The sequence below is a fragment of the Anolis sagrei genome, chromosome 11, assembly GCF_037176765.1.
Source record: "Anolis sagrei isolate rAnoSag1 chromosome 11, rAnoSag1.mat, whole genome shotgun sequence".
Classification (NCBI taxonomy): Eukaryota; Metazoa; Chordata; class Lepidosauria; order Squamata; family Dactyloidae; genus Anolis; species Anolis sagrei.
This window is the reverse complement of record NC_090031.1, coordinates 22195083-22222206: the sequence shown is the minus strand read 5'-3', so window position 1 is coordinate 22222206 and position 27124 is coordinate 22195083. Positions and strand designations below refer to the sequence as shown.

At 42.7% G+C, this 27124-nt stretch overlaps 1 protein-coding gene across 1 annotated transcript in view; it reads left to right on the top strand.

Annotated features, from left to right (window-relative positions):
* The window catches only part of TEX14 (testis expressed 14, intercellular bridge forming factor), a 102731-nt gene that overhangs the window by 71614 nt on the left and 3993 nt on the right, over positions 1-27124 (top strand). The window contains exons 20-25 of the mRNA XM_067472010.1: positions 360-446; positions 8700-8821; positions 10680-10858; positions 18932-19031; positions 22214-22331; positions 27003-27098. Of these exons, the coding sequence (XP_067328111.1) occupies positions 360-446; positions 8700-8821; positions 10680-10858; positions 18932-19031; positions 22214-22331; positions 27003-27098 (702 nt within the window). The remainder of the gene's footprint in view (positions 1-359; positions 447-8699; positions 8822-10679; positions 10859-18931; positions 19032-22213; positions 22332-27002; positions 27099-27124) is intronic.

The window sequence follows — 27124 nt, the reverse complement described above, 5'->3', positions numbered from 1 at the left end:
GTGTTTTGTGTGTATATATGTGCATATGTGTATATTTGTGGTTTTGCACATGCGTGTAATGTATTTTTTAAATTTTTTTTTGGCTTTTAAGTCCCTTCCGCTGTGCTTCTCATTGTGATGGTCACTCAGCCTGATTGGTCTATTGTGTCCAAATTTGGTGTCAATTCGCCCAGTGGTTTTTGAGTTATGTTAATCCCACAAACGAACATTACATTTTTATTTATATAGATGATTGACTATGCTCATTGTGCAGCACCTCAGAAAGTCACCCAACTGAGTCAAACTGAATTGTGTCAGTTTCTGACCTCCCTCCCCTAAATTTTCTTCGCAGCAAGTCCCAAAATAACCCTTTTCTCTTTGGATTCGGAAGAAAAATGGCTTCCCTGCAGCGCAGAAGCAAAACATCTCAACAAAGGAGCTCCAGGAGGGGACCTTTCTGCAGCAAGGTAAAAACTCCTTCTGTTGAGCTGCCCTTTTAGACCAGAGAAGACTTTGCACACCTTTTCATTATGACTTCTGGCAAAGGACTTAATGCTTAGTGTTTTATGCAAATGAAGATCCCAGTACTCGAAAGGGAAACGGAAGTATTGCAGCTATCTAAACAAGCCCAACCACATTTTGCTTTAGTGCATAGACAGAATGTGGCAGTATTCAAAATATTAGGGAGTAACAAAAAAAAAGAGGATGAAGAAAGGTGGATGATATCTTGTCTTGTAGCTAAAGTTCTATAAGATCGTAGGATCTGTTTAAACAATTACCGTATATACTCGAGTATAAGCCGACCCAAATATAAGCCGAGGCACCTAATTTTGCCACAAAAAACTGGGAAAATGCATTGACTCAAGTATAAACCGAGGGCGAGAAATGCAGCAGCTACTGCTAAGTTGCAAAATGGAAATAGCAACCAATAAAATTACATTAATTGAGGCATCAGTAGAGTAAATATTCAAAAATATTTACATAAAATTGTAATTTAAGATAAAGCTGTCCAACTCTGATTTAATCATTATTCTAACCTTCTTCAGTGTAAATGTGCTTACATAGCCTTCCAATAATAATAAAGGGAGTAAAATAATAAATGTAATAAAAATAATAATAGAGTAAAATAATGGAAATGAAATAACAGTAATAAGAGAGTAAAATGTATTTATTTATCGTGTCATCAGCAACCATACCATTGTATTACAATTCTAACAGAACAAAACAAACAAATAGATTTAAAAAAACAAACAGATTTTGCAAACTTGGTAGTTGATTTATTTATTTATTTATCATGTCATCAGCAACCATACCATTGTATTACAATTCTAACAGAACAAAACAAACACACAGATTAAAAAGAAAAAAAACACCCAGATTTTGCAAGCTTGGTAGTTGGTTAAATGTCCTTTGACCAGTATCTGGTCACTTGGAGTGCCTCTGGTGTTGCCGCAAGAAGGTCCTCCATTGTGCATGTGGCAGGGCTCAGGTTGCATTGCAGCAGGTGGTCAGTAGTTTACTCTTCTCCACATTCACGTGTCATGGATTTCACTTTGTGGCCCCATTTCTTAAGATTGGCTCTGCATCTCGTGGTGCCAGAGCGCAGTCTGCCCAGCGCCTTCCAAGTCGCCCAGTCTTCTGTGTGCCCAGGGGGGAGTCTCTCATCTGATGCTGAGTTTGGGCCTGCCACTTTTGGACTCTCACTTGCTGAGGTGTTCCAGCGAGTGTCTCTGTAGATCTAAGAAAACTATTTCTTGATTTAAGTCGTTGACATGCTGGCTGATACCCAAACAAGGGATGAGCTGGAGATGTCTCTGCCTTGGTCCTTTCACTATTGGCTGCTACTTCCCGGCAGATGTCAGGTGGTGCAGTACCGGCTAAGCAGTGTAATTTCTCCAGTGGTGTAGGGCGCAGACACCCTGTGATAATGCAGCATGTCTCATTAAGAGCCACATCTACTGTTTTAGTGTGGTGAGATGTGTTCCACACTGGGCATGCGTACTCAGTAGCAGAGTAGCATAGCGCAAAGGCAGATGTCTTCACTGTGTCTGGTTGTGATCCCCAGGTTGTGCCAGTCCGCTTTCGTATGATGTTGTTTCTAGCGCCCACTTTTTGCTTGATGTTCAGGCAGTGCTTCTTGTAGGTCAGAGCATGATCCAAAGTGACTCCCAGGTATTTGGGTGTGTTGCAATGCTCCAGTGGGATTCCTTCCCAGGTCATCCTCAGAGCTCGGGATGCTTGTCAATTAAGGTGAAAGGCACATGTCTGTGTTTTAGATGGATTAGGGATCAGTTGGTTTTCCCTGTAATAGGCAGTAAGAGCACCTAGAGCTTCGGAGAGTAAAATGATAAATGTAATAATAACAATAATAAATAGAGTAAAATAATAAATGTAATAACAATAATAAATAGAGTAAAATAATAAATGTAATAATAATAATAATAATAATAATAATAAATAGAGTAAAATAATAAATGTAATAACAATAATAAATAGAGTAAAATAATAAATGTTATAATAACAATAAATAGAGTAAAATAATAAATGCAATAAAAATAATACTAATAACAGTAAAATAGTAAATAACATTGACTCGAGTATAAGCCTAAAAAAGGGGCTGAAAAACTAGGCTTATACTCGAGTATATACAGTAAATAGATAAAGGAGAATAAGGTCAACCCATAAAAATGATCTGCAAGTGCACCCATTTTCCATTGTAGTCTCTCTCAAAATGGCAGCAGGAAGCGACATGGTGATACCAGGGAAACCTGAAAGGTTTTGTATTACCCTTTGGCTGACCACTCTCCTGAAATTATGCCCAAAGTTGCTAGTTTTTGTGCTTCAACAATAGGTTGCTGGTGCAGGACTTAAAAGATTCCAGATTTTCTTGCTGCTATTCAAATACACAAATACCAGTGCTGTTTTTTGAATCTCGTCCCAGTGGTTTCTTGGCTCTGTTTTTTGAATGTTTTATATTGTTTCAATTACCTTTTGCTCTCTGTTTTGATGCTGGTCATTCTGTGGTACCATCAGGGTAATGTGTTGCCATTTTGAGAAAGACTGTAGAGGGAAAATTGTGATTTCCAACTCTTTGAGGAGTGTGACCTTTGGGCTGGAGAAGTGACTTCTGGTCCTCATGCAGTTTCCCACCCTTGTCCTAGTGGGAAGTTGCTCATTTTTAGGAGTGTCAGAGACCAGGGATTTATGGGACACTGTGTACTAAAATGGGCCTTTGTGGAGATCAGGTGACACACAATTCACGCTGGCTGGTACAGCAGCCTAGATATGCCAATGAGTAGACATGAGTCAGGCTTGCTGTGAGAGCAGTGGAGGTGGCACAGGAGGAGTTGATCCTCTTCTTACATATTGACGTCTCTCGCCACTCATTCACAGAGATAGGGACAGCCAGACTCATGTTTCCGGGAGAGCAAGATGGCTTTCTTGTCTTCTTGACAACAGTGTTTTGAACCTGCCACCCTTCTGTAGCTTGGATAGTGAAGCATGGCTCTGAGTCAGCCCTGCACAACTCCTTTAGCTCCTGGGAGACGAGGATAGTTGATGCTTATATCTATGGCTAAGCTACATTGGTTTTAAGTTGATAAATTCCTATATATTTGTATTCTATTTTAATAGGACCAGATGTATGTTGTATGTTGTGTTTGTACTGTCTGTTTTTGATAAGGCCAACTGGCTAATCAATAAAAATTGTTGTTGTTGTATAAGTAATAATGCTATGTTTGGTGTAATCTCAATCTCTATTATTATTATTATTATTATTATTATTATTATTGCTCCTTTAGCTCCTGGCAATGGACAAATATACACGCAGAACAATTGTTGTTGTTGTTATTTGAAACACAACAAGATGAGTCCACATTGTCAGCCCACAACAGTTGTTCCTAATGAATACACAGGACTGCACTCTGGTATCAAAGAGAAACTTTACTGCTGGAAACATAGACATGTGGAAAGCTGAGATTGACCAGCAGCAATTGAAAGTACAATTCCCGCCAAGCCAAAACCCCACGCAATATTCCCGCCACACTGTGAGCTGTTGTCTTCCAAGATCATAGGAGCATAGGGTCTAGATCTAGGGAAGTAATGCTACCCCTCTATTCTGCTCTGGTTAGACCACACCTGGAATATTGTGTCCAATTCTGGGCACCACAATTCAAGAGAGATATTGACAAGCTGGAATGTGTCCAGAGGAGGGCGACTAAAATGATCAAGGGTCTGGAGAACAAGCCCTATGAGGAGCGGCTTAAGGAGCTGGGCGTTTAGCCTGAAGAAGAGAAGGCTGAGAGGAGATATGATAGCCATGTATAAGTATGTGAGAGGAAGCCACAGGGAGGAGGGAGCAAGCTTGTTTTCTGCTTCCTTGGAGACTAGGACGTGGAACAATGGCTTCAAACTACAAGAGAGGAGATTCCATCTGAACATGAGGAAGAACTTCCTGACTGTGAGAGTCGTTCAGCAGTGGAACTCTCTGCCCCGGAGTGTGGTGGAGGCTCCTTCTTTGGAAGCTTTTAAACAGAGGCTGGATGGCCATCTGTCAGGGGTGATTTGAATGCAATATTCCTGCTTCTTGGCAGGGGGTTGGACTGGATGGCCCATGAGGTCTCTTCCAACTCTTTGATTCTATGATTCTAAGGTCGACAGCTGCAGAGTCCTTATCAATGTCCTATGTCAGGACCCCCGGTTTTCAGCGCCAAAACCGAGGGCTTGGAAACTGGATCCTGACACCACAGTAAACAAGATTACTCTGCTGGCTGTTGTATTGGATCACACGTTGGACACTTCCCAAGTGTCTAGGACTGTGTGATGAATCAGCAAATAATGCATGCAAATCCCAGTAGGGTGGCCTTTTGCAGCTGGCAGATGATAATTTTGTCAGCGCCGATTGTATTTAAGTGCAGGCCAAGGTCTTTAGACACTGCACCCAGTGTGCCGATCACCACTGGGACCACCTTATCTGTCTTTGCATTTCGATCTTTAAATCTCATATCATGTCCGCTTTTCCAATTGTTTCTCTTCAATCCTGCTGCCACCTGGGATTGCAACATTGACGAGCCATCCCTTTTTTTTAACACAATAGTCAGGTCAGGAGTTTGTGCTCTAAAACTCTGCCAGAATTCAGAAGTCCCAGAGTTCTTTGACATGTTCATTTTCTGTAACTTTTTCCAGCTTGTGATCCCACCAGTTCTTTGTCTCAGGCAGATGGTATTTGTGGCACAAATTGCAATGAATCATCTGAGCAACAGTGTTGTGCCTCTGCTTGTAGTTTGTCTGCGCAATCTTCTTGCAGCAGCTGAGGATGGGATCTATTGTTTCATATGCTTCCTTGCAGAGCCTACACTTGGGATCTGTGGTCGACATTTCAATTCTGGCTATGGTGGCATTTATTCAAATATCTTGTTTTTGGGCTGCCAGAATCAGGCCCTCCTTTGTCTCCTTTTTCAAAGTCTCATTTGTGAGCCACAGCCATGTTTTTTTCTTTGTCAATTTGGCTCTCAATTTTTCCCAGGAACTGTCCATGGAGAGCCTTCTTTTGCCAGTTTTCTCTTCTGCTCTGGATTGTGTTTTTACGGTATTCACTCTTTGTCTTTTGCACTTTAAGTAGTTTACTACTATTGACTTCCTTCGATGTTGGTTCTTGACTGTCTTTTACATAATCTGCCAGCGCATGTTTCACTTGCAGAAGCCATTATTATTATTATTATTATTATTATTATTATTATACAATGAAAAAAATGGGGTTTCAAGTTAGGCATGGCAAACTTTGGCTCTCCAGATCTTTTGGATTTCAACTCCCACATTTCCTAATAGCCAGTGGGTTGTAAGGAATTGTGGGAGTTGAAGCCCAAAACAGCTTGAAGGCCAAAGTTTGCCCATGCCGCACCTGATACTGTTTTTCTAATGAGCCTCACTGACTCCGGAGATCACTTTGGCATTCCTCTTGCTTCCTCCACCGTGTACATCACAGAGCTCATTTTACAGCTTTCAAAGAGCATCATTTATCCACCAGGCATTTTTATTTCATATTTTTCCCCCCTCCAGTGCTGGAACTACGCAGGGTGTGAGACCTGGAGAGGCTCTGGGAGAGTTCAAAGAGAAGGATGTGTAAGAGGACTCCTTTGCTGTTGTTTCCGGGAGAGAGACAGCGCAGTGAGCAAGCTGTTTCCTTGTGGTGCTTGTTACTGTCTGGCCGGAGGAGGGATCTTGAGGGGCTTCATGGGTGGGAACAATAGGGGAGATACACCATTTCCATGTGATCAGCACAGCATGGCAAAAACAGAGCAGAACGTTCTGGCTTGAGCTGACTTCAGTTCTGAAGTACGTTATACTTTATCTAATGATCTTCGTGGAAGATGTGTCTTTGCCGTGTTTGGCTGATGTTCTAGAATGGGTTTTAAGCACCGGAGGATTACTAATCTCTCACAAGTGGTTAGTAAGTGACATCAGTGAAATTAAATACACCTTCCATGATTATCCTGTGAGAGCTGTTGGGGTCGGAGTCAGTGGGAAGCTTGGCAAACCACTTCCCTCACTAAGCACAGGCTCCTTCTGGATCACTCTTCTTACCCCACGACTAAGGAAGACAGAATGGGGAGTGGGGGAATATGAAATGTCATGAATGACTTTTCAATAACTTTGAAGCATAGGTTCTTTTTATTGCAATTTCCAAATTACATCAGATTATTTATTTATTTATATTTATTTATTTAGCAGTCTTCTCACCCCTTTCGAGGGACTCAGGCCGGTTTCCAACATCAGTATTACAGACAGTCATTAAAAACATCAAATTCTAAATCACACTAAAACATTAAAATAGCAGTCATATAAATTACAGTGGTCAGTCATCATCAAAAAAATCATTGTTCGTCATCATCCACCCATATCACGGGATCGTGGCTCATTCGTCGAATGCCAATTTCCAAAGCCAAGTTTTCACCTGTCTTCTGAACGTCAAGATAGAAGGGGCAGTTCTGATCTCCAGTGGAAGGGAGTTCCAGAGTCAAGGGGCCACCACCGAGATGGCCCTGTCCCTCGTCCCCACCAGACGCGCTTGTGAGGCTGGTGGAACCGAGAGCAGGACCCTCCAGACGATCTTAGCAATCTTGATGGTTCATAGGGGAGGATACGTTTGGACAGGTAAATTGGGCCGGAGTTGTTTAGGGCTTTATAGGTTAAGACCAGCACTTTGAATTGTGCTCGGAAGCTAACTGGCAGCCAGTGGAGCTGGTGCAACAGAGGAGTAGTATGCTCCCTGTACCCCGCTCTTGTTAGTAGTCTGGCTGTCGCACGTTGGACTAATTGAAGCTTCCAGGCAATCTTCAGAGGCAACCCCACGTAGAGAGCGTTGCAGTAATCTAAATGGGATGTAACCAAAGCGTGGACCACCGTGGCCAAGTTAGACTTCCCAAGGTACGGGCGCAGCTGGCACACAAGTTTTAATTGTGCAAAAGCTCCCCTGACCACCGCTGAAACCTGGGGCTCCAGGCTCAGTGATGAGTCCAGGATCACTCCCAGGCTGCGAACCTGCGCCTTCAGGGGGAGTGTAACCCCGTCCAACACAGGCTGTAACCCTATACCCTGTTCGGCCTTTTGTCTGAGTACCTCTGTCTTGTCTGGATTTAGTTTCAATCTGTTGTCCCTCATCCAGTCCGTTACAGCGGTTCAGGACTTGAACAGCCTCCTTAGTAGCAGGTGAAAAGGAGTAACAGAGTTGGACATCATCTGCGTACAGATGACACCGAACCCCGAAACTCCGGGTGATCTCTCCCAATGGCTTCCTGTAAATGTTAAATAACATAGGGGACAGTATTGAACCCTGTGGGACTCCACAGTACAGCGGCCGTGGAGTCGAGCAGGCCGTGGAGTCGAGTCCCCTAGCAACACCTTCTGAGATCGACCCACGAGGAAGGACTGGAGCCACTGCAAAGCAGTACCCCCAAGGCCCATTCCCGTGAGGCATCCCAGAAGGATACTGTGGTCGACGGTATCGAAGGCCGCTGAGAGGTCCAGCAGAACCAACAGGGACACACTCCCCCTGTCCAGTTCCCGGCGAAGATCATCCACTAAGACGACCAAGGCTGTCTCGGTACCATGCCCGGCCTAAACCCAGACTGCGCCAGATCTAGATAATCCCTGTCTACCAGGAACTCCTGGAGTTGCGAGGCCACCACACGCTCCAGGACTTTGCTCAAATAGGGGAGATTGGAAACTGGCTGAAAGTTGATGAATTGAGTGGGGTCCAGTGATGGTTTTTTCAACAGTGGTTTTATTACAGTGGTTTCGAATCTGGGGAGAGTGGGTTGAGCTCCCTCTGCTAGCCCTGGCTCGCCATGTGAGAACATGAGAGAAGCCTCCCACAGGAATGGTAAAAACATTAAACATCCAGGCATCCCCTGGGCTATGTCCTTGCAGACGGCCAGTTCTCTCACACCAGAAGCGACTTGCAGTTTCTCACATCGCTCCTGACATGAAAAAAAAATGTCAACAAAATCTTATACAAAAGTGGAAACGAATCAGTCTTCTCTTTTTTGGCAGCTTGCAAAGTATCAGTAAAGGGGAAGAGGGGCGGGATTGTGACAGTTGGTCGGGGTAGGCAGCATCATTTATATTCTGTCATATTACTTACTCTGGCTTACCTAACAGAATCAGTTGTGTTTGGCAGATTGCAGTCATTCATTCTAGAGTTTTTCTTTTGTTTTGTTTAGATCATATGCAGACATCCAGGATTTGTCCAGTATCTCTGGCGAGGACATGCACAACCCAATGATTTATAAAACTCCGAAGAGCACCCACTCACCAACTGATGCTAGTACTCCCCTCAGCCCAGGTAACAAGCAAGGGGATGATGAGGCTGGATGGCCATCTGTCGGGGGTGTTTTGAATGCAATTTTCCTGCTTAGCAGGGGGTTGGACTGGATGGCCCATGAAGTCTCTTCCAACTCTGTGATTCTATGGTTCTATGATAATAGTAATAATAATATATTTATTACCCATCTCTCCTTTCAGATCAATGCAGAACACAACATAATTAAAATACACCCATAACAGCACATATTAAAACATACGCATATTAAAATAAATGAAACAAAAGTTAAAACACAATGAACAAAGAAAAAGGGACTTTTATTTAAGCAGTAGTCTCTTGACCACTGTTTCTCAACCTTCCTAATGCCGTGACCCTTAATACAGTTCCTCATGTTGTGTTGATCCCCAACCATAACATTAGTTTGGTTGCTACTTGATAACTGTAGTTTTGTTACTGTTATGAATCATAACTTAAATATCCGATATGCAGGATGTAATTTCATTCACTGGACCAAATTTGGCACAAATCCCCGATACGCCCAAATTTGAATATTGGTGGGGTTGAGGGGGATTGATTTTGTCATTTGGGAGTTGTAGTTGCTGGGATTTATAGTTCACCTACAATCAAAGAGCATTCTGGACTCCACCAACGATGGAATCGAATCAAACTTGGCTCACAGAACTCCCACAACTAACAGAAAATACTAGAAGGGTTTGGTGGGCTTTGACCTTGAGTTTTTGGAGTTGTAGTTCACTTACATCCAGAGAGCAAAAAATGATAGATCTGGACCAAACTTGGCACGAATAATCAATATGCACAGATGTGAACACTGGTGGAGTTTGGGGAAAATAGACCGTGACATTTGGGAGTTGTAGTTGCTGGGATTTATAGTTCACCTACAATGAAACAGCATTCTGAACTCCCCAAATGATGGAGTTGAACCAAGCTAGGCACACAGAACTCCCATAATCAACCGAAAATACTGGAAGGGTTTGGTGGGCATTGACCTTGAGTTTGGGAGTTGTAGTTCACTCTGGACTCAAAGAACGATGGATCTGGACCAAACTTGGCACGAATACTCAATATGCCCAAATGTAAACACTGGTGGAGTTTAGGGAAAATAGCCCGTGATATTTGGGAGTTGTAGTTGTTGGGGTTTATAGTTCACCTACAGTCAAAGAGCATTCTGAACTCCCCAAGTGATGGAGTTGAACCAAGCTAGGCACACAGAACTCCCATAATCAACCGAAAATACTGGAAGGGTTTGGTGGGCATTGATCTTGAGTTTGGGAGTTGTAGTTCACTCTGGACTCAAAGAATGATGGATCTGGAGCAAACTTGGCACGAATACTCAATATGCCCAAATGTAAACACTGGTGGAGTTTAGGGAAAATAGCCCGTGATATTTGGGAGTTGTAGTTGCTGGGGTTTATAGTTCACCAACAATCAAAGAGCATTCTGAACCCCACCAATGATAGGATTGGGCCAAACTTCCCACACAGAACCTCCATGACTAATAGGAAATACTGTGTTTTCTGATAGTCTTTGGTGACGCCCCCCCAACACCCCCTCATGACCCCCCCCCCCAGGGGTCCTGACCCCCAGGTTGAGAAATACTACTCTAGACCGTGTGCTAAGGGAGAGATAAGAGAAAGGCAAGGAGTCAAATCAATTCTGTAATAAAGAAGCCCTGAGAATCCAAGTTTTTGAACTTCTCCACCTAGGCTGTGTTTGCAGTTGGGACAATTGAAAGAGTCAGTTATTTCTGGCACTGTTATGTAATAGAATTCGCCCTTTTAGGAAGTGTGATTTGGGGAAGGCATTCTTAAGTAAGGACAGGAATCCCTTCTCACCTAATTTTGGCCCTGCATGTTTTCAGCCACAGCACCACCAAGGTTTTTCTCCACTACCATCAAAAGCGAGGATTGCTGCCTGATGAAGATAGACACAACTTGCTGGCCTACCCAGGAAGGGTCATTCTCAGGACTTAGTACCTTCACCAGCACCTGTGAGAAAGAGAAGATCGTGGAGCTGCCATTTGCTGATTTCCCTGAGCCTGTAAGTTACATTGCAGTTGGAAATAGGCCAAGAGGCTTTTTTTGACTAGATAGAAACAAACTAGTTTGCATCAAAGTAGAGTTGTTAAATACCCAATATTTTAGTGGCTGTTCATGATTATGTTGTGCTTTGATTTACACATGGAATTGGGAGGGAGTTATTTGTTGCTAAATTATATGGTCTTTTTTGTTGTGCACCATCTGAAACTCTTTGGAGATGACATGATCAGGGGTCCTCAAACTTTTTCAACAGCAGGCCAGGTCACAGTCCCTCAAACTGTTGGAGGGCCAGATTATAATTTGAAAAAAGCATGAATGAATTCCTATGCCCACTGCACATATCTTATTTGTAGTGCAAAAAAAAACACACTTTAAAACAATACAATAATTAAAATGAAGAACAATTTTAACAAATATAAACTTACTACCTGTATCCGCCACACGTTGCTGTGGCCAACCATCCCTCTTTCCTTCTTTCCTTCCTTCCTTCACTCCCTCTTTCCTTCCCTTCCCTTCCCTTCCCTTCCCTTCCCTTCCCTTCCCTTCCCTTCCCTTCCCTTCCCTTCCCTTCCCTTCCCTTCCCTTCCCTTCTCTTCTCTTCTCTTCTCTTCTCTATCTCTTCCCTTCCTCCCCCCTTTTCCTTTCTCTTCTGCTATCTCTCTTTCCTTCTTTCCTTCCCTCCCTCTTTCTCTACATCTTCCCCCTTCCTTCGCTCCCTCTTTCCTTCCTTCTTTCCCTTTTTTCTTTCCTTCTCTCCTTCCTCTCTTCTATAACTTTCCTTCCTTCCCCCTTTTTTCTTTCCCTCCCTCTTTCCTTCCTTCCTTCTCTCTTTGCTTCCATGCTTCCGTCTCCCTTTCCTTCTTTCTTTCCCTCCCTTTCTTTTCTTTTCTTTTCTTTCTTTCGTTCTTTCTTTCTTTTCTCCCCTTCCCTCCCTCTTTCTTCCCTTTTTTCTGTATTGTCATTTAGCTTTTCATCATTTTTTTTCTGTTGCGTTTTTCAGTGTTTTTATGAGTGAAGGACATACATTGGGTTGTTAGGTGTGTTGTGTCCAAATTTGGTGTCAATCCCCCCAGTGGTTTTTGAGTTCTGTTAATCCCACAAACGAACATTACATTTTTATTTATATAGATTAGTATTTCAATGGGAAGTTTGGGCCTGCTTTTGTTGATTGTTGTTGTTGCTGTTTTCTTTCAAGTCATTTCAGACTTAGGTTGACCCTGAGCGAGGGCCTGGTAAATGAGCTTGGAGGGCCGTATTCGGCCTCTGGGCCTTAGTTTGAGGACCTCTGATGTAGATGATTTAAAATAAAATGAATGTGCCAGTTGGATGGTTCATCCTTGATCAGGGGAACCCAGAGGGCGATTCTCCCCGATGCTTCCTCTTCATCCTGGAAAGAAGTGACGAGTGGAGTGCCGCAGGGTTCCGTCCTGGGTCCGGTCCTGTTCAACATCTCTATTAATGACTTAGATGAAGGGTTAGAAGGCATGATCATCAAGTTGGCAGACAACACCAAATTGGGAGGGAAAACCAATACTCCCGAAGACAAGAGCAGAATTCAAAACGATCTTCATAGATTAGAGAGATGATTGGCCAAAACTAACAAAATGAAGTTCAATGGGGACAAATGCAAGATACTCCATTTAGGCAGAAAAAACGAAAGGCAAAGATACAGAATGGGGAATGTGTGCTTCAAGAGCAGTACGTGTGAAAAAGATCTTGGGGTCCTTGTGGACAACAAGTTAAACATGAGCCAACAATGTGATGCGGCAGCAAAAAAAAGCCAATGGGATTTTGGCCTGCATCAATAGGAGTCTAGTGTCTAGATCCAGGGAAGTCATGCTATCCATGCTCTATTCTGCCTGGGTTAGACCACACCTGGAATACTGTGTCCGATTCTGGGCAACACAGTTGAAGGGAGATGTTGATTTTAAGCTGGAATGTGTCCAGAGGAGGGCGACTCAAATGATCAAGGGTCTGGAGAACAAGCCCTATGAGGACCGGCTTAAAGAGCTGCGCATGTTTAACCTGAAAGGCTGAGAGGAGACATGATAGCCATGTATAAATACGTCAGAGGAAGTCATAGGAAGGAGGGAGCAAGCTTGTTTTCTGCTACCCTGGAGACTAGGACGCAATGGAGCAATGGCTTCACACTAAAGAAAGGAGATTCCACCTGAACATTAGGAAGAACTTTCTGAGTGTGAGAGCTGTTCAGTAGTGGAACCCTCTGCCCCAGAGTGTGGTGGAGGCTCCTTCTTTGGAGGCCTTGAAACGGACTGGAGGCCTTGAAACGGCCATCTGTTGGGGGTGCTTTGAATGCAGTTTTCCTGTTTCTTGGCAGGGAGTTGGACTGGATGGCCCATGAGGTCTCTTCCAACTCTAGGAGTTATGATTCTATGACCCTGCTTAGCTTCCAAGATCAGATAGGATCTCGTACCTTTAGAATATTTAGTCCCTTTGATTACCTTGTGCTACAGAGTCTTACTAGAAGTTCCACTTGGTGAATTCAAAGCTATTCCATGGTTTTTCAAAGCAGAGAAAACTCCATTAGAAAAATGTCAGTGTTACCTTTCACAATAGAGCTTGTTTTGTTCATTTTTACAAAACACTTCTGAAAATTGCTCAAAGTGTAGATAGAATGTTTTGTGGAGTGAGCGTGTGCATGGTTTGGAAAGCATTCTTTTCTCTTTCAACTGTTATTCAGAATTTGGATTGAAAGCCTCTCTGGGAAAATCTTTCTAGTAAAAACTCAGAAATTAATCTCCATCTTTTCTCAGACCCGGAGGAAGTGCTAGACTGGACTGGGTTGACCTTACTAAGGATAAGGGATTGTGGTAGTTGTAATCCAAGGGTATAGTTGGGTACTGTGGGTAAATACTCTTAATGTATACAACTGCCGGTTTTGCAAACTGGTCATAAAAAGGAAATAAGAGTCTGATTGTTTTGATCCCCATAACAGCAGCTTTATAATAAAAACCATGGGATTATTTTTAACTCATCTTGAACAGCCGCCGGAAATGGATAAAAAGGGAAGACCTTTACCTATCTGTGTATTGTATGTCATTGTTTGTGTTAAAAGGCATTGAATATTTGCCTTATATGTACTGTAATCTGCTCTGAGTCCCTCTGGGGAGATAAAGCAGAATATAAATAAAGTGTATTATTATTATTTGATACACAATATTAGTACACAGCAAACAAGATCACTATGCTGGCTTTTGTAGTTGATCACACGTCTGACACTTCCCAAGTTTCTAGGACTGTGTGATGTATCAGCAAATAATGCGTGCAGGTCCAAGTTGGGTGAGCTTTTGCCAGATGGTAGTTTTGTCAGCGTCAATTGTTTTTAAGTGCAGGCCAAGGTCTTTAGGCACTGCACCCAGTGTGCCAATTACCATTGGGACCACCTTTACTGGCTTGTACCAGAGTCTTTGCAGTTCTATCTTTAAATCCTCATATTATGTAAGCTTTTCCAATAGCTTCTCCAGTTGTATTATTATTATTATTATTATTTCTACTTGAAACACAACAAGATGAGTCCACAGCAGACAAGATCACTCTACTACAAGAGAGGAGATTCCATCTGAACATGAGGAAGAACTTCCTGACTGTGAGAGCCGTTCAGCAGTGGAACTCTCTGCCCCAGAGTGTGGTGGAGGCTCCTTCCTTGGAGGCTTTTAAGCAGAGGCTGGATGGCCATCTGTCAGGGGTGATTTGAATGCAATATTCCTGCTTCTTGGCAGGGGGTTGGACGGGATGGCCCATGAGGTCTCTTCCAACTCTTTGATTCTATGATTCTACTGGCTGTTGTATTGGATCACACGTTGGACACTTCCCAAATGTCTAGGACTGTGTGATGTATCGGCGAATAATGTGTGCAGATCCCAGTAAGGTGGCATTCTGCAGGTGGCAGATGGTGATTTTGTCAGCGCCGATTGTATTTAAGTGCAGGCCAAAGTCTTTAGGCACTGCACCCAGTGTGCCGATCACCACTGGGACCACCTTTACTGGCTTGTGCCAGAGTTGTTGTTGTTGCTGTTGTTGTTGTTATTATTATTATTGTTATTATTATTATTATTATTATTATTATGGCTTCAGACCAAAGAACGAGCAGTAGACAGTGTTTGAAACCAGCTTCTTCGGTCTCTTACAGGCCTGTAGCCAGGATTTTGTTTCGGGGGGGGGGGGGGAGAGACTGAGTTTGGTTCGAGGGGGGCTGAGTTTGGTTCGGGGGGGGCTGAGTTTGGTTCGGGGGGGGCTGAGTTTGGCTCGGGGGGGGTCGAGTCTGAGTGAAAGAGGGTCTAACCTAGCAAATCTTTTTGTATCGTTACCCCAATACCCCCATGCATATGGGATATATTGAGTATAGTGATCAGATCATGATATGAATAAACATAGCCGTTTAAATAATGCACCAGTAAGGCCTTCTTGCGGACCACCATCAGAATTTCGGGGGGGGGGGGGGGCTGAAGCCCCCAAGCCCCACCCCCCCCCCCCCCGGCTACATGCCTGGTCTCTTACTGATCCGATAAGTGATACACAACATTGGCTTTCACCTCCAGGAATTGGGCACAAATATTCTGGAAGAGACAGAATGTTTGAGAAAGTTAATGCACCTGAAGCTCCAAATTACCTAACTTCTGTTTTATATTTCACAGCATACAATTATAGCACTATGATACCACTTTTGCTCCTATGACAATATCCTAAGGAATCCTGGGATTTTAATCTAAGGAGAAGATGGTTCGAGTTCTCAATCAAGGAATTCTCGTGGCTCACCAAACTATAAATCCCAGAATTCCATAGAGTTGCAGCCAACGTCCAAAATGCCATAATGGTGGGACGGGAAAAGGGCCTCTTGTTTCCAGAGCAAGAATAACTATTTAGTCCAACTATTTTTGTCTTTGAACGTTTTTCTTTCCAGGCTTCGTTCAGGTCACTGCCCATGTATGTGGCTGTGCCCCAGTTGCCACTTAGCACCTGATTTTAATCACAGAGCCACTTTGAGATCCCGTTTGCACCTATTTAAATCCGCCCACAGCCTTGTGTGTATATGCTGATTGCATCCAAGTACAGAAAAGAATGACACACTGATGCCGTCCTTGCTTGAAGACTCCGCTCTTGCCTTGCTGCTTCCTTAATGTGCGTATGCTCCAGTGCACAATGACAAGGAGGAAAGGGTAGAGGCAGACTGAAAAACAGCAAGCTGAACAAGACATAATTCCAAAAATCACTTTACAAGTTCTTCAAGCTAAATCGAAAGGCAGATGGTGTGAAATGAGAGACAGGGTAAACACAAGGCGTTGTTTTATATCTAGTCAGACCTTTGGTCCATTTACCCTCCTTTTGCTGACAGCCGGTCTTTAGGGTTCCCAGAAGGAGCCTTTCCTTGACTGACCTAGGGATGCCAGGGATCCTCCCGATGGAGCACAAGTCCTCTGTTGCTGAGCTGTAGAAGATACATTCAAGCCCTCTTTTGTTGTAGGGTGCCTTCAAGGTTTTTCTGACTTATGGTGATCCTTTGGCTGGGTTTGTTCGGAGAGAGTTTGCCATTCCTTTCCTCTGAGACTGACCTAATGGGGCTTGCCCAAGGGCATGTGGCGAATTGAGTGAGGAGTTTCCATAGCCAAAGCATGAAAAAAAAATTACACCTAAATATTAGGAAGAACTTCCAGATGATAGGGGCTGTTGGGTAATTCCTCATAATGTGGTGAAGTCTCCTTCTCTGCAGGTTTGGATGGACATCTGTTGGGAATGCTTTGATTGTGTGTTCCTGCATGGCAGAATTGAGTTGGACTGGATAGATGGACTGGATAGAGTTGTTGTTGTGTGCTTTCAAGTCATTTCAGACTTAGGTTGACCCTGAGCGAGGGCTGGGTAAATGACATTGGAGGGCTGCATCCGGCCCCTGGGCCTTAGTTCGAGGACCCCTGCTCTAGATGTTTGGCAGAGGCCTTTCCCAAACTGATTTGGAGATGCTGGGGATGGAACTTCTGACTTTCTATATCCAAAACAGGGAATTTACCACTGATCTAAAATCCCCAATAGTAGCCCAGTGTCAGGGACTTTCACCCCTTTCTAGAAGTGGCCCTGTGTTGGTCCTGGGACCACTGGGCAGATGCCCAAATTTGCCTTCCAACGCTCCTCAGCCCTCTGGCCTTCCTTCCACGATCGGGGAGCATCCTTGGCTTGGCAGGGCAAGAATAGCGAGAAAGCCATCACAACAACAAGCAGGTTTAATTTGCTCGTTTTGTAAGCAGCAGTCAGCTAGAGGCAACATTATCAATTTTCCGCGGTGTCAGACCTCGCTGTTTGCTTGCTCCATTTCCAAGGCAACCTCGGCCGGTGCCTTGATCTTCCTCCTGTTGCTGTCGCTCTTCCTCAGCACTATCTCCCATGTCATTCAAGAGATTTCTAAGGAGGCATTGCTGCCTTTGTCCCTCTGCTGTTGCCATTCATTGGCAGGGCGGCTGCTTCCAGGTGGAATTAGAGGTTCCTGAGCCAGAACAGCAGCAAGTGCTTACCTGGCTGAAGCCGATAGGAACTTTAGGAGGGTCTAACTTTAGGAGGGTCTTCCACAGGAGGAGGGACCCTGGGATCCCACCAAAGAGGGATCGCTACTTTTGCGAGCTAGAGAAGCCTGATTTCAGCAATTTTATTAAATTAAAAATTCGAAATAAACCTCACCAAAGTTGAAGAAGCGGCACCGAGGTGTTTTTATTAGCGATTCAGCTGAAAAGGATGCAATGTAGCAATCATTCGCCTACACAGCATGCCATTACAAAGATCAGAGACATTTTTATGGGGTTTACAGGCTTAGAAGTTTCAAAATTCCCGCCCTCCGCCCGGCTCAATGGTGATTGGCTGACCTAATAACAGCTGGGAGGAGGCTTGGTTGCCCGCCCTACGTCAGTGCCAACCACAGAGCTTCTCCGCTGTGCAGGAGCCAGTGGGAGAGCTCCTACCGCCTCAGCGCTCTGGCAAATCAGGAGAGGGGAGGTGGGACGAGGAAGAAACAATGGGCTTGTGAATGGATTAATGGATTTCATGCCTTGGGGCCCGGAGCCCGAGAAATCCGGTCTGCGACAGATGCCCAGACTATCTGTGATATGCATTGATTGCCTCATCCGGGTCTTCCTGTCGCCATCAGATATGACACAATGAGAAGGCTGGGGTGAATGTTTGTTGTGTCAAGTTTTGAAAGGAAAACAGTTTCGGGGGGAAAACCTTACGAGGGTCTTCCTGCCCCCCAGTGTGATGTGAGCAAAGATGCCAAATGAGATCCTTTGTTCAATGGCCCAACTCCGCAACTGAACAGAAGACCTTCAGGTTATGTTTCCCATGCACGAATATCATGATAAGGGTTCTTATTGTGATTGCTGATTGCCATTTCAACAGCTGGCCGCTTCCTTAATGAGTTCCCCCAAGAGGGTGAAGATCTTGGTAAAATTTAGCAAGTTCAGGAAGTCGCTATCATAGCCCAATTCCTCGATATTTGCTAGCGATAGGATTAGGCTGAGAGATTCCTCCTCCCCACATTCATATGCATATTTTCCAAAAGAGCTTTGTCTTTTCCTCCTTGCCAGTGTCTCCTCCCCTTTGATGATGTACTAATGGAATTCTCTGAGGGAACTTCCTTTTTAAAAAAAGGTATTTCGGCTTCCAGGTGGAAGCCGGTCCCGGTCAGGGTTGGCTTGACGCGCCTTCCTCTTGGCACGTTTCTCTCTTTCGCCTTCGTGCCTCTTCAAATTCTACAGCACTGCTGGTCACAGTTGACCTCCAGCTGGAGCACTCAAGGGCCAGGGCTTCCCAATTCTCAGTGCCTATGTCAGAGTTTTTAAGGTTGGCTTTGAGCCCATCTTTAAATCTCTTCCGTTTTCAGAGTTCGGAGTAGAGCAACTGTTTTGGGAGACGGTGGTCAGGCATCTGGACAGCGTGGCCAGTCCAGCAGAGTTGATGGCGGAGGACCAAAGTATAAACCCAAAGTATAGCACTCAAGGCAACAATATGCTGATGCCCCCTGCTACTATTCAATTCCATTCTTGTCTGCCTAATTCTAAGCCTTCCTCTTTTGCAGGATGACTCCTTGGAAGCCGACATTCGGTCTCTGGTTTGCAGAAGTCAGAAAAAAACAGAGAACATTCTCCCTTCCATTCCACAGAGACTCTTCCTGAGAGGTATAGATAAGTGCTGTGCACTTTGAATGCATTTCCTTGTGTTGCTTCAGTGGTAGAATCATCTACCCTTTCCATATGCTCACCAATTCTTCCTCTTCATCCTGGAAAGAAGTGACGAGTGGAGTTCCGCAGGGTTCCCTCCTGGGCCCGGTCCTGCTCAGGATCGTCATTAATGACTTAGACGAAGGGTTAGAAGGCAGGATCATCAAGTTTGCAGACAACACCAAATGGGGAGGGAGAGCCAGTACTCCAGAAGACAGGAGCAGAATTCAAAGGGATCTTCACAGATTAGAGAGATAATTGGCCAAAACGAACAAAATGAAGTTCAACAGGGACAAATGCAAGATATTCCATTTAGGCAGAAAAAATGAAATGCAAAGATACAGAATGGGGGATGCGTGGCTTGAGAGGAGTACGTGTGAAAGAGATCTTGGAGTCCTTGTGGTCAGGAAGGCGAACATTAGCCAACAATGTGGAAGTTGGCCTGTGTAAATAGGAGTCTAGTGTCTAGATCTAGGGAAGTCGTGCTCCCCATGCTCTATTCTGCCTTGCTCAGACCACACCTGGAATATTGTGTCCAATTCTGGGCACCACAATTGAAAGGAGATGTTGACAAGTTGGAATGTGTCCAGAGGAGGGCAACTAAAATGACCAAGGGTCTGGAGAACAGTCTCTATGAGGAGCGGCTTAAAGAGCTGGGCATGTTTAGCTTGAAGAAGAGAAGGCTGAGAGGAGACATGATAGCCATGTATAAATATGTAAAAGGAGGTCATAGGGAGGAGAGAGCAAGCTTGATTTCTGGTGCCCTGGAGACTAGGACGCAATGGAACAATCGCTTCAAACTACAGGAAATGATGATGATGATGATGATGATGATGATGATGATGATAAACTTTATTTATACCCCGCCACCATCTCCCCGATTGGGACTCGGGACGGCTTACATGAGGCCAAGCCCAACAACACAATACAATAAATGAAATCAAAACACAGACAGTAACATGATAAATTACATAAAACATAAAAATGCAGCAAATAATATAAAATTAAACTAAAATCAATCATAACACAGTAACAGTGTTGTACAGAATAAAATACTAAAAACACGGGGTGAGATAGGGATGGAGCAGATTATTTGTGAAGGAGAAACTCTTCGGAAGTGAGATCAAGTGTACTCTAAGGGCAAACGTTGAGGGTAGCGGCAATATCAGATTATATGGTTAATCACCAAAAGCTCAATGGAAGAGCCAGGTTTTGAGATTCTTCTTAAAACTTTCGAAAGTGGGGGCTCGCCTAATCTCACCGGGCAATGTATTCCAAAGTCGGGGGGCGGAGAAAGCTCTCTCCCTTGTTCCCACAAGGTGGGCCTGAGATAACGACAGGGGCGATAGGAAATTCCACATGAACATTAGGAAGAACTTCCTGACTGGAAGATCTGTTCAGCAGTGGAACTCTCTGCCCGAGAGCGTGGTGGAGACTCCTTCTTCGGAGGGTTTTAAACAGAGGCTGGATGGCCATCTGTCGGGGGTGCTTTGAATGCACTTTTCCTGCTTCTTGGCAGAATGGGGTTGGAATGGATGGCCCAGGAGGTCTCTTCCAACTCTATGATTCTATGTCCAAAATGGAGCTGTGGCTCCCATCAATCATTGGCCCATCTATCTATATATAAATAAAAATGTAATGTTCGTTTGGGATATCATCAGGACTCAAAAACTACTGGGGGAATTGACACCAAATTTGGACACTAGACACTATCTCAAGCAAGCTATGTTCTCCACTCACAAAACCCCCAAAAAACACTTCCCCTCCCTCCCCCCTCAGAAAGATGTCCAACTTAAGCCTTAGGGAAGGAGGGGGAAGGGAGGGAGTGCACGTGCATGGCCAGCAGGCTCCCACGGAGGCTCTCTATTCAGGAGCTGGAGGAAAAGCCCTCATCCCCGCAGGCCTGCCTTAAAATATATCTCCAGACCCGACTAATTTACCGCAGATGGGATGGATTCGGGAGAAGGGAAACTCTGCGGAAGCAAAAGCAATCAAGCTCAGAGCAGATCCATTGATTACCCAGGCTCAGAATACAGAATCCTCTATTCATGTCAGGCAGGAAGACCCCATTCAAACCCTCCCAACAGATGGCCATCCAATTCCAACCCCATTCTGCCAGGCAGGAAGACACCATTCATTCTACAAATATAGCATCCCAAGCATATAGGATCAAAAAGCATAACAATAATAATAATAACAATCCAAAATAATAAATATATCAACTCTAATAGGCTTTAAGTCAATGATATGACACATAAAAATCTATCCCAAAGAACTACAAAAAATTGAACTGGCCCAACGAATCCATACAGCTCTGTAATAATTGGCAATATATCTATAAATTTATATAACCGTTTCAAAATATTTTTGATAACATGTTAATTATAAAATACTTATTTAATTTTAAAATATTTAATTATTCTCATTTAAAAATATTTAACTTTTGAATACTTCATTTAGATATTTTAAGTTTAAAATATTTGTTTAATTTAAACATATTTTAATATTTTCATTATACAATATTTAATTCTTTAGTTCTAAAATATTTCATTCACATATTTTGATTTTAAAAATTATTATTTACATTACATTATTTTATTTTAATATTTCAAATTTAAAATATAAAATTGTTTAATTTTAATATTATTCCTTTAATTTTAATATTATAATTTATACATATTTAATATTTACATTTCATAATACTTTATTTTGATGCATTTTATTTGGTTTAATTATGAAATATTTAATTACTTAAACATTTCTAAATCCATCCAAAATGTGAACTTGTGCTATCCTACAATCTCAGGATGTGTTGTTGTAGCCAAGCATTTTAGAATTCAGAATCCATTTTGGTTGGTATCTTTGCGTCTTGGAGGTTTCCCAGAATTCCCACCTGATTGTTATTCTTTTTGCTTCTAAGTCAATTCCAGCAAACAATATGTTCATGTATGTACGAATGTATATATGTCAGATACTATTAAAAAAAAAGCAGGGAAGGAAAGATTATTGGGTTGAAATGGCAGGGTGTTGCTGCCGAAAATCTGCAACCGGTTTGTGGGATTGTTGATGAAAGTGTTCTGGAATATCCTTAGCTGCTTCCATTCCCTCCTTGACATTTCCATTTGCTCTGTTTATGCCAGGAGTTCCTGAGCAAGCAGAATCAAAAGAGCAAGAGCCAGAAGAAATAGCCCTGAACAAGTGCAAAGCTGATTGCAGCCTCTGCATCGACGAGACTTCGTACCTAGAAGAGACGGAAAGGTACAAAACAAGGTGCAGAAATGGAGGAGGAAGAGGAGGGGATATGCCTTTTGACTCAAATTGAGCTAGACAGACCTTCCCTTTGCCTCCAATCCCACATTCTCTCTCTTTTTTAAAATAATTTTTTATTAATCAGTTTAGAACATAAATACATGGAAAGAGGGGGAATATTCAGAAAGAAGATAGAAAAGTGGGAAATACAGTCAGTGAAAGCAAACACCAAAAAAAAAAAAAGAGAAAAAAAGAAAAAAAACCCTACAAAAATAAATAACTACAAAAATAAAAAATAAAATAAAATAAAAATAGAATAAAATTACTTCCATTCCAATCTCAGGATCTTCTTATCTTTTATTTCATTATTATTTACCTCTTAGAATCATAGAATCATAGAATCAAAGAGTTGGAAGAGACCTCATGGGCCATCCAGTCCAACCCCCTGCCAAGAAGCAGGAATATTGCATTCAAATCACCCCTGACAGATGGCCATCCAGCCTCTGCTTAAAAGCTTCCAAAGAAGGAGCCTCCACCACACTCCGGGGCAGAGAGTTCCACTGCTGAACGGCTCTCACAGTCAGGAAGTTCTTCCTAATGTTCAGATGGAATCTCCTCTCTTGTAGTTTGAAGCCATTGTTCCGCGTCCTAGTCTCCAAGGAAGCAGAAAACAAGCTTGCTCCCTCCTCCCTGTGGCTTCCTCTCTTCTTTGTTTCTTTCTTTATTCTATTCTTTTCATAGTCATAAAAAAGAACCCAATCTGTCTTTTTATAGATTTTCCGATATTTTTCTTTATTTTTCCCACATTCTCTTGATTGTTTTCAGACCTGAAATACTTGCACTTTTACTAAGCAATAGTACTAAGGAAAACAAAATCTGTGTTTTGATTGAAATCCTAGACTAACTTCCAAAATGCAGATTGCAGAGCTTCAACTATAAGGATTGAATGAAAAGTAATGCCTCCACCTTTATAACTCCTCTACAGATGGCACTGCTGGTATGCAGCAGGTACTGGCTTGTTCAGTAGACTCTCCTCTACAGTTCCATTTTAGCATTGAACTGTTGTGTTGTTAAAGTACGAAGTATGGAACACTTCACAAACGGTTGGTCAATACAACGTAAGCAACGTGCATTCATTGAATTCTTGACAGCAGAAGGTGTCACACCAAAGGGGATTCATTAGAGAATGCAAACTGTTTATGGTGATTTTGTTGATGTGAGTACTGTGTGTCGTTGGATGAGTAAGTTTAAAGATGTTGAGGTGGGAACATCTGACTTGTGTGACAAACAAAGAGTTGGATGTCCTGTGACAGCAACCACCGAGTTTCACAAGCAAAAGGTTGACAGATTGATTCAGGACTATCGTCGTATCACTCAGAGAGAAATTTCAAACATAATCAGCATTTCACAAGAACGTGTGGGTCACATGATTGCTTTGCTTGGATATCAGAAGATCTGTGCACGATGTTTACCCAGGATATTGACACCTGAAATGAAAGCGCACAGACCTGAAACTTCAGAGACTGGATCTCACCACTGTACCGCATCCTCCATACAGTCCAGATTTATCACCGTCTGACTTCCATCTGTTCCTGATAATGAAAGAAGATCTGCGAGGACATCATTATGCTTCTGGCGAAGATGTTGAGAGGATCGTGAGTTGCTGGTTGCGGAAACAGAGTGTCGACTTCTTCCATGACGGCTTCAGAAAACTTGTTCATTTGTTGGCAGAAATGTATCCAATTGTCTGGTGATTGTGTGGGAAAGTGAATAGTGGTCGCTAAAGAGCACATTCTAAGGATTATTTCTGCATTTGGTTTATTTAAATATTTCCATCCAAACCCGAGTAACGAAGGTGGAGGCATTACTTTTCATTCAACCCTCATAAACTGAGTGAAAAAATATTTATTTATGGTACATTCTGTGTAGACAGAAAAAGGCAAGGCGCAACCTGGGATACATCAAGGCACATTTACTCAGAGTAGAAGCTCAGAGAAGCTCAGAGAAGCAGGGCACTTATTCTGACAGCAATTTTTTGGTTCAATTTGTGAATATCGTGTTTTCTAAACCTGTTGCATTCATGTTTTGGGTGCATCCTTAAAACGGACAGGGAGGGGGAGTCCGAAACATTCCTGCGGAGTCATTTGGTTATATAAGTCCCATTTTTGCTGCTTCATTTGGGACATAGGGCAGAGGGTGCGCACACTGCGCTAAAGCACAACATTGAAATTGCAACAATCAGGAATTCAATAAGCCACACAATGTACTAACCCAGAAGCAAGGAGGCAGAACGAAGGACATCAGTAAACTCCTTGTTAGAAAAATGTCCTTCATGCTTTAAGAACTCCAAACACTTTCAGGTCCAATAACCTTGAGTGGCTTGGTGAAAGACAATGGTAGAGACGTTTGCAATGCCTTTCCTCTTCCATGTATTTCGTAGGGGATTCATATCAGTTACAGATCAGTTGGGTTCCTTTGCAATGCAAACTTAGCATCCTTTTGTCTCAAAAATTGTTGTAACCTAACAAGTCTTGTCCTATTAAAAGAATCTTAATCCAATTTCTTTCCATTTCTCCAGTCTCCAATCTGTAAAGAGGCCTCCGAAGGCCATCTAGTCCAACCTCTTCCTATTTTGTGGGTTCTCCTGTCTTTTAAGGGACTTCAAGGGGGTATCCCGTTCAAATCCCTTTTATTCTTTGACCCCTCTAGTCTGTAAAGGGACCCCCAAAGCCCATCTAGTCCAATCCCTTTAATATTTATTGGCCTCTTCAAGCTCTTAAGGGCCACCAACGGCTATGTAGTCCAATCCCTTTCTAATTCTTGAGTTCTCAAATCCTTTTAAGGGATCTCAAAGAGATATCTAATCCAAACCTCTTCTGTTTAGTTTTTTTAAAAAGTGTCCAGAGGAGGGCGACTAAAATGAGGGGTTGTGGTCGTCTACATCTAGTGTCTAGATCTAGGGAAATATTGCTACCCCTATATTCTGCTTTGGTTAGACCACACCTGGAATATTGTGTCCAATTCTGGGCACCACAATTCAAGAGAGAAATTGACAAGCTGGAATATGTCCAGAGGAGGGCGACCAAAATGATCAAGGGTCTGGAGAACAAGCCCTATGAGGAGCGGCTTAAGGAGCTGGGCGTGTTTAGCCTGAAGAAGAGACAGATGAGAGGAGATATGATAGCCATGTATAACTATGTGAGAGGAAACCACAGGGAGGAGGAGGGAGAAAGCTTGTTTTCTGCTTCCCTGGAGACTAGGACACGGAACAATGGCTTCAAACTACAAGAGAGGAGATTCCATCTGAACATTAGGAAGAATTTCCTAACTGTGAGAGCCGTTCAGCAGTGGAACTCTCTGCCCCAGAGTGTGGTGGAGGCTCCTTCTTTGGAAGCTTTGAAACAGAGGCTGGATGGCCATCTGTCAGGGGTGATTTGAATGCAATATTTCTGCTTCTTGGTGGAGGGTTGGACTGGATGGCCCATGAGGTCTCTTCCAACTCTATGATTCTTTTTTTTATATATATATAATTTTTATTAAACATTTTAAACACAAACACATGGAAAAGGGGGGAATATTGACAAGGAAATAGAAAAGTAGGAAACATATCCACCACCAAAGAGAAAAACAAAAGAAGAAAAAAAAGAAGGAAAAAGAAGAAAAAAAGAAAGAAAAACTGCACAAAACGGTGCAAAAAAAAAAAAAAACCCCAACTAAAACTAAAATGACTTCCACTCAAATCCCAGGATCTTCTTCAGTTTTTTCTTCATCTTATTTATATCTTCTTGGTCTATATTATTTTCCTATTTTTTCATAGTCATAAAAAAGGGTCCAATCTGTCCTTTTTACAGATTTCCCAGTATTTTTTTTTCAACAAAAAAGTAAGTTCGTCCATGTCTTTTATTTCTTTAAGCTTGTCTAACCATTCATCAATAATGGGAATTTGATCTTTTTTCCAATGTCTTGCAAAGGTAATTCTAGCTGCTGTTGTAATATAAGTCAATAATTTGTCTTCATTCTATTCAGGTTGTAGTTCCAGATCTATGAAGCCTAACAGATAATATTCTGGTTTTTGCTTAAATTTTTTCTTTTCCAATTCTATGATTCTATGATTCTATGTTTCACTAAAAGTAGTCACTAAAATATCATATATATTCTGGTATAAGCCGACCCGAATATAAGCCGAGATACTTAATTATACCACAACAAACTGGGAAAACGTATTGACTCGAGTATAAGCCGAAGGTGGGAAATGCAGCCACTACTAGTCAATTTCAAAGAGTGGGTCTGCTTATTTAGGTTGTTACTTTATTTATTTATCGTGTCAGGAGCGAACCAAACAGTTGTGTTCAACCAGTAATAAAAGCAAGTAAAAGAAGATTTAAGACAATGAATTCATCTGGACTGGACTTGGGATTATAAATTTTGGATTCATTTTAACAGGCGTGTTTTAATCAATTGTTTAATTACTGTTTTTAATATTTTAAATGTATGGTTTGACTGTTTTTATGATACTGGCACCTTATGGTGATTTTGTGAGGCCACCCTGAGTCCCTCTTCGGGGGTGAGAAAGGCGGGGTAAAAATATAGGAAATAAATAATAGTGAAAAGAGTGTTTTCTGCCTCTCACCTTACAGTCTCTGCTTGTCAGTGTCTTATCTAATAATCTCTTCTTTGCAGGGCTCCTTCAAGTCTTGACAATATTTTGGAGTTAGCCCTCGGGCCTACTGCCGACAGCCGCAGCGCTCGCGCAAAGCCTCCGGACCCTGTCAAGAGGTTAGTGAGGTGGCTGACATCCTGTT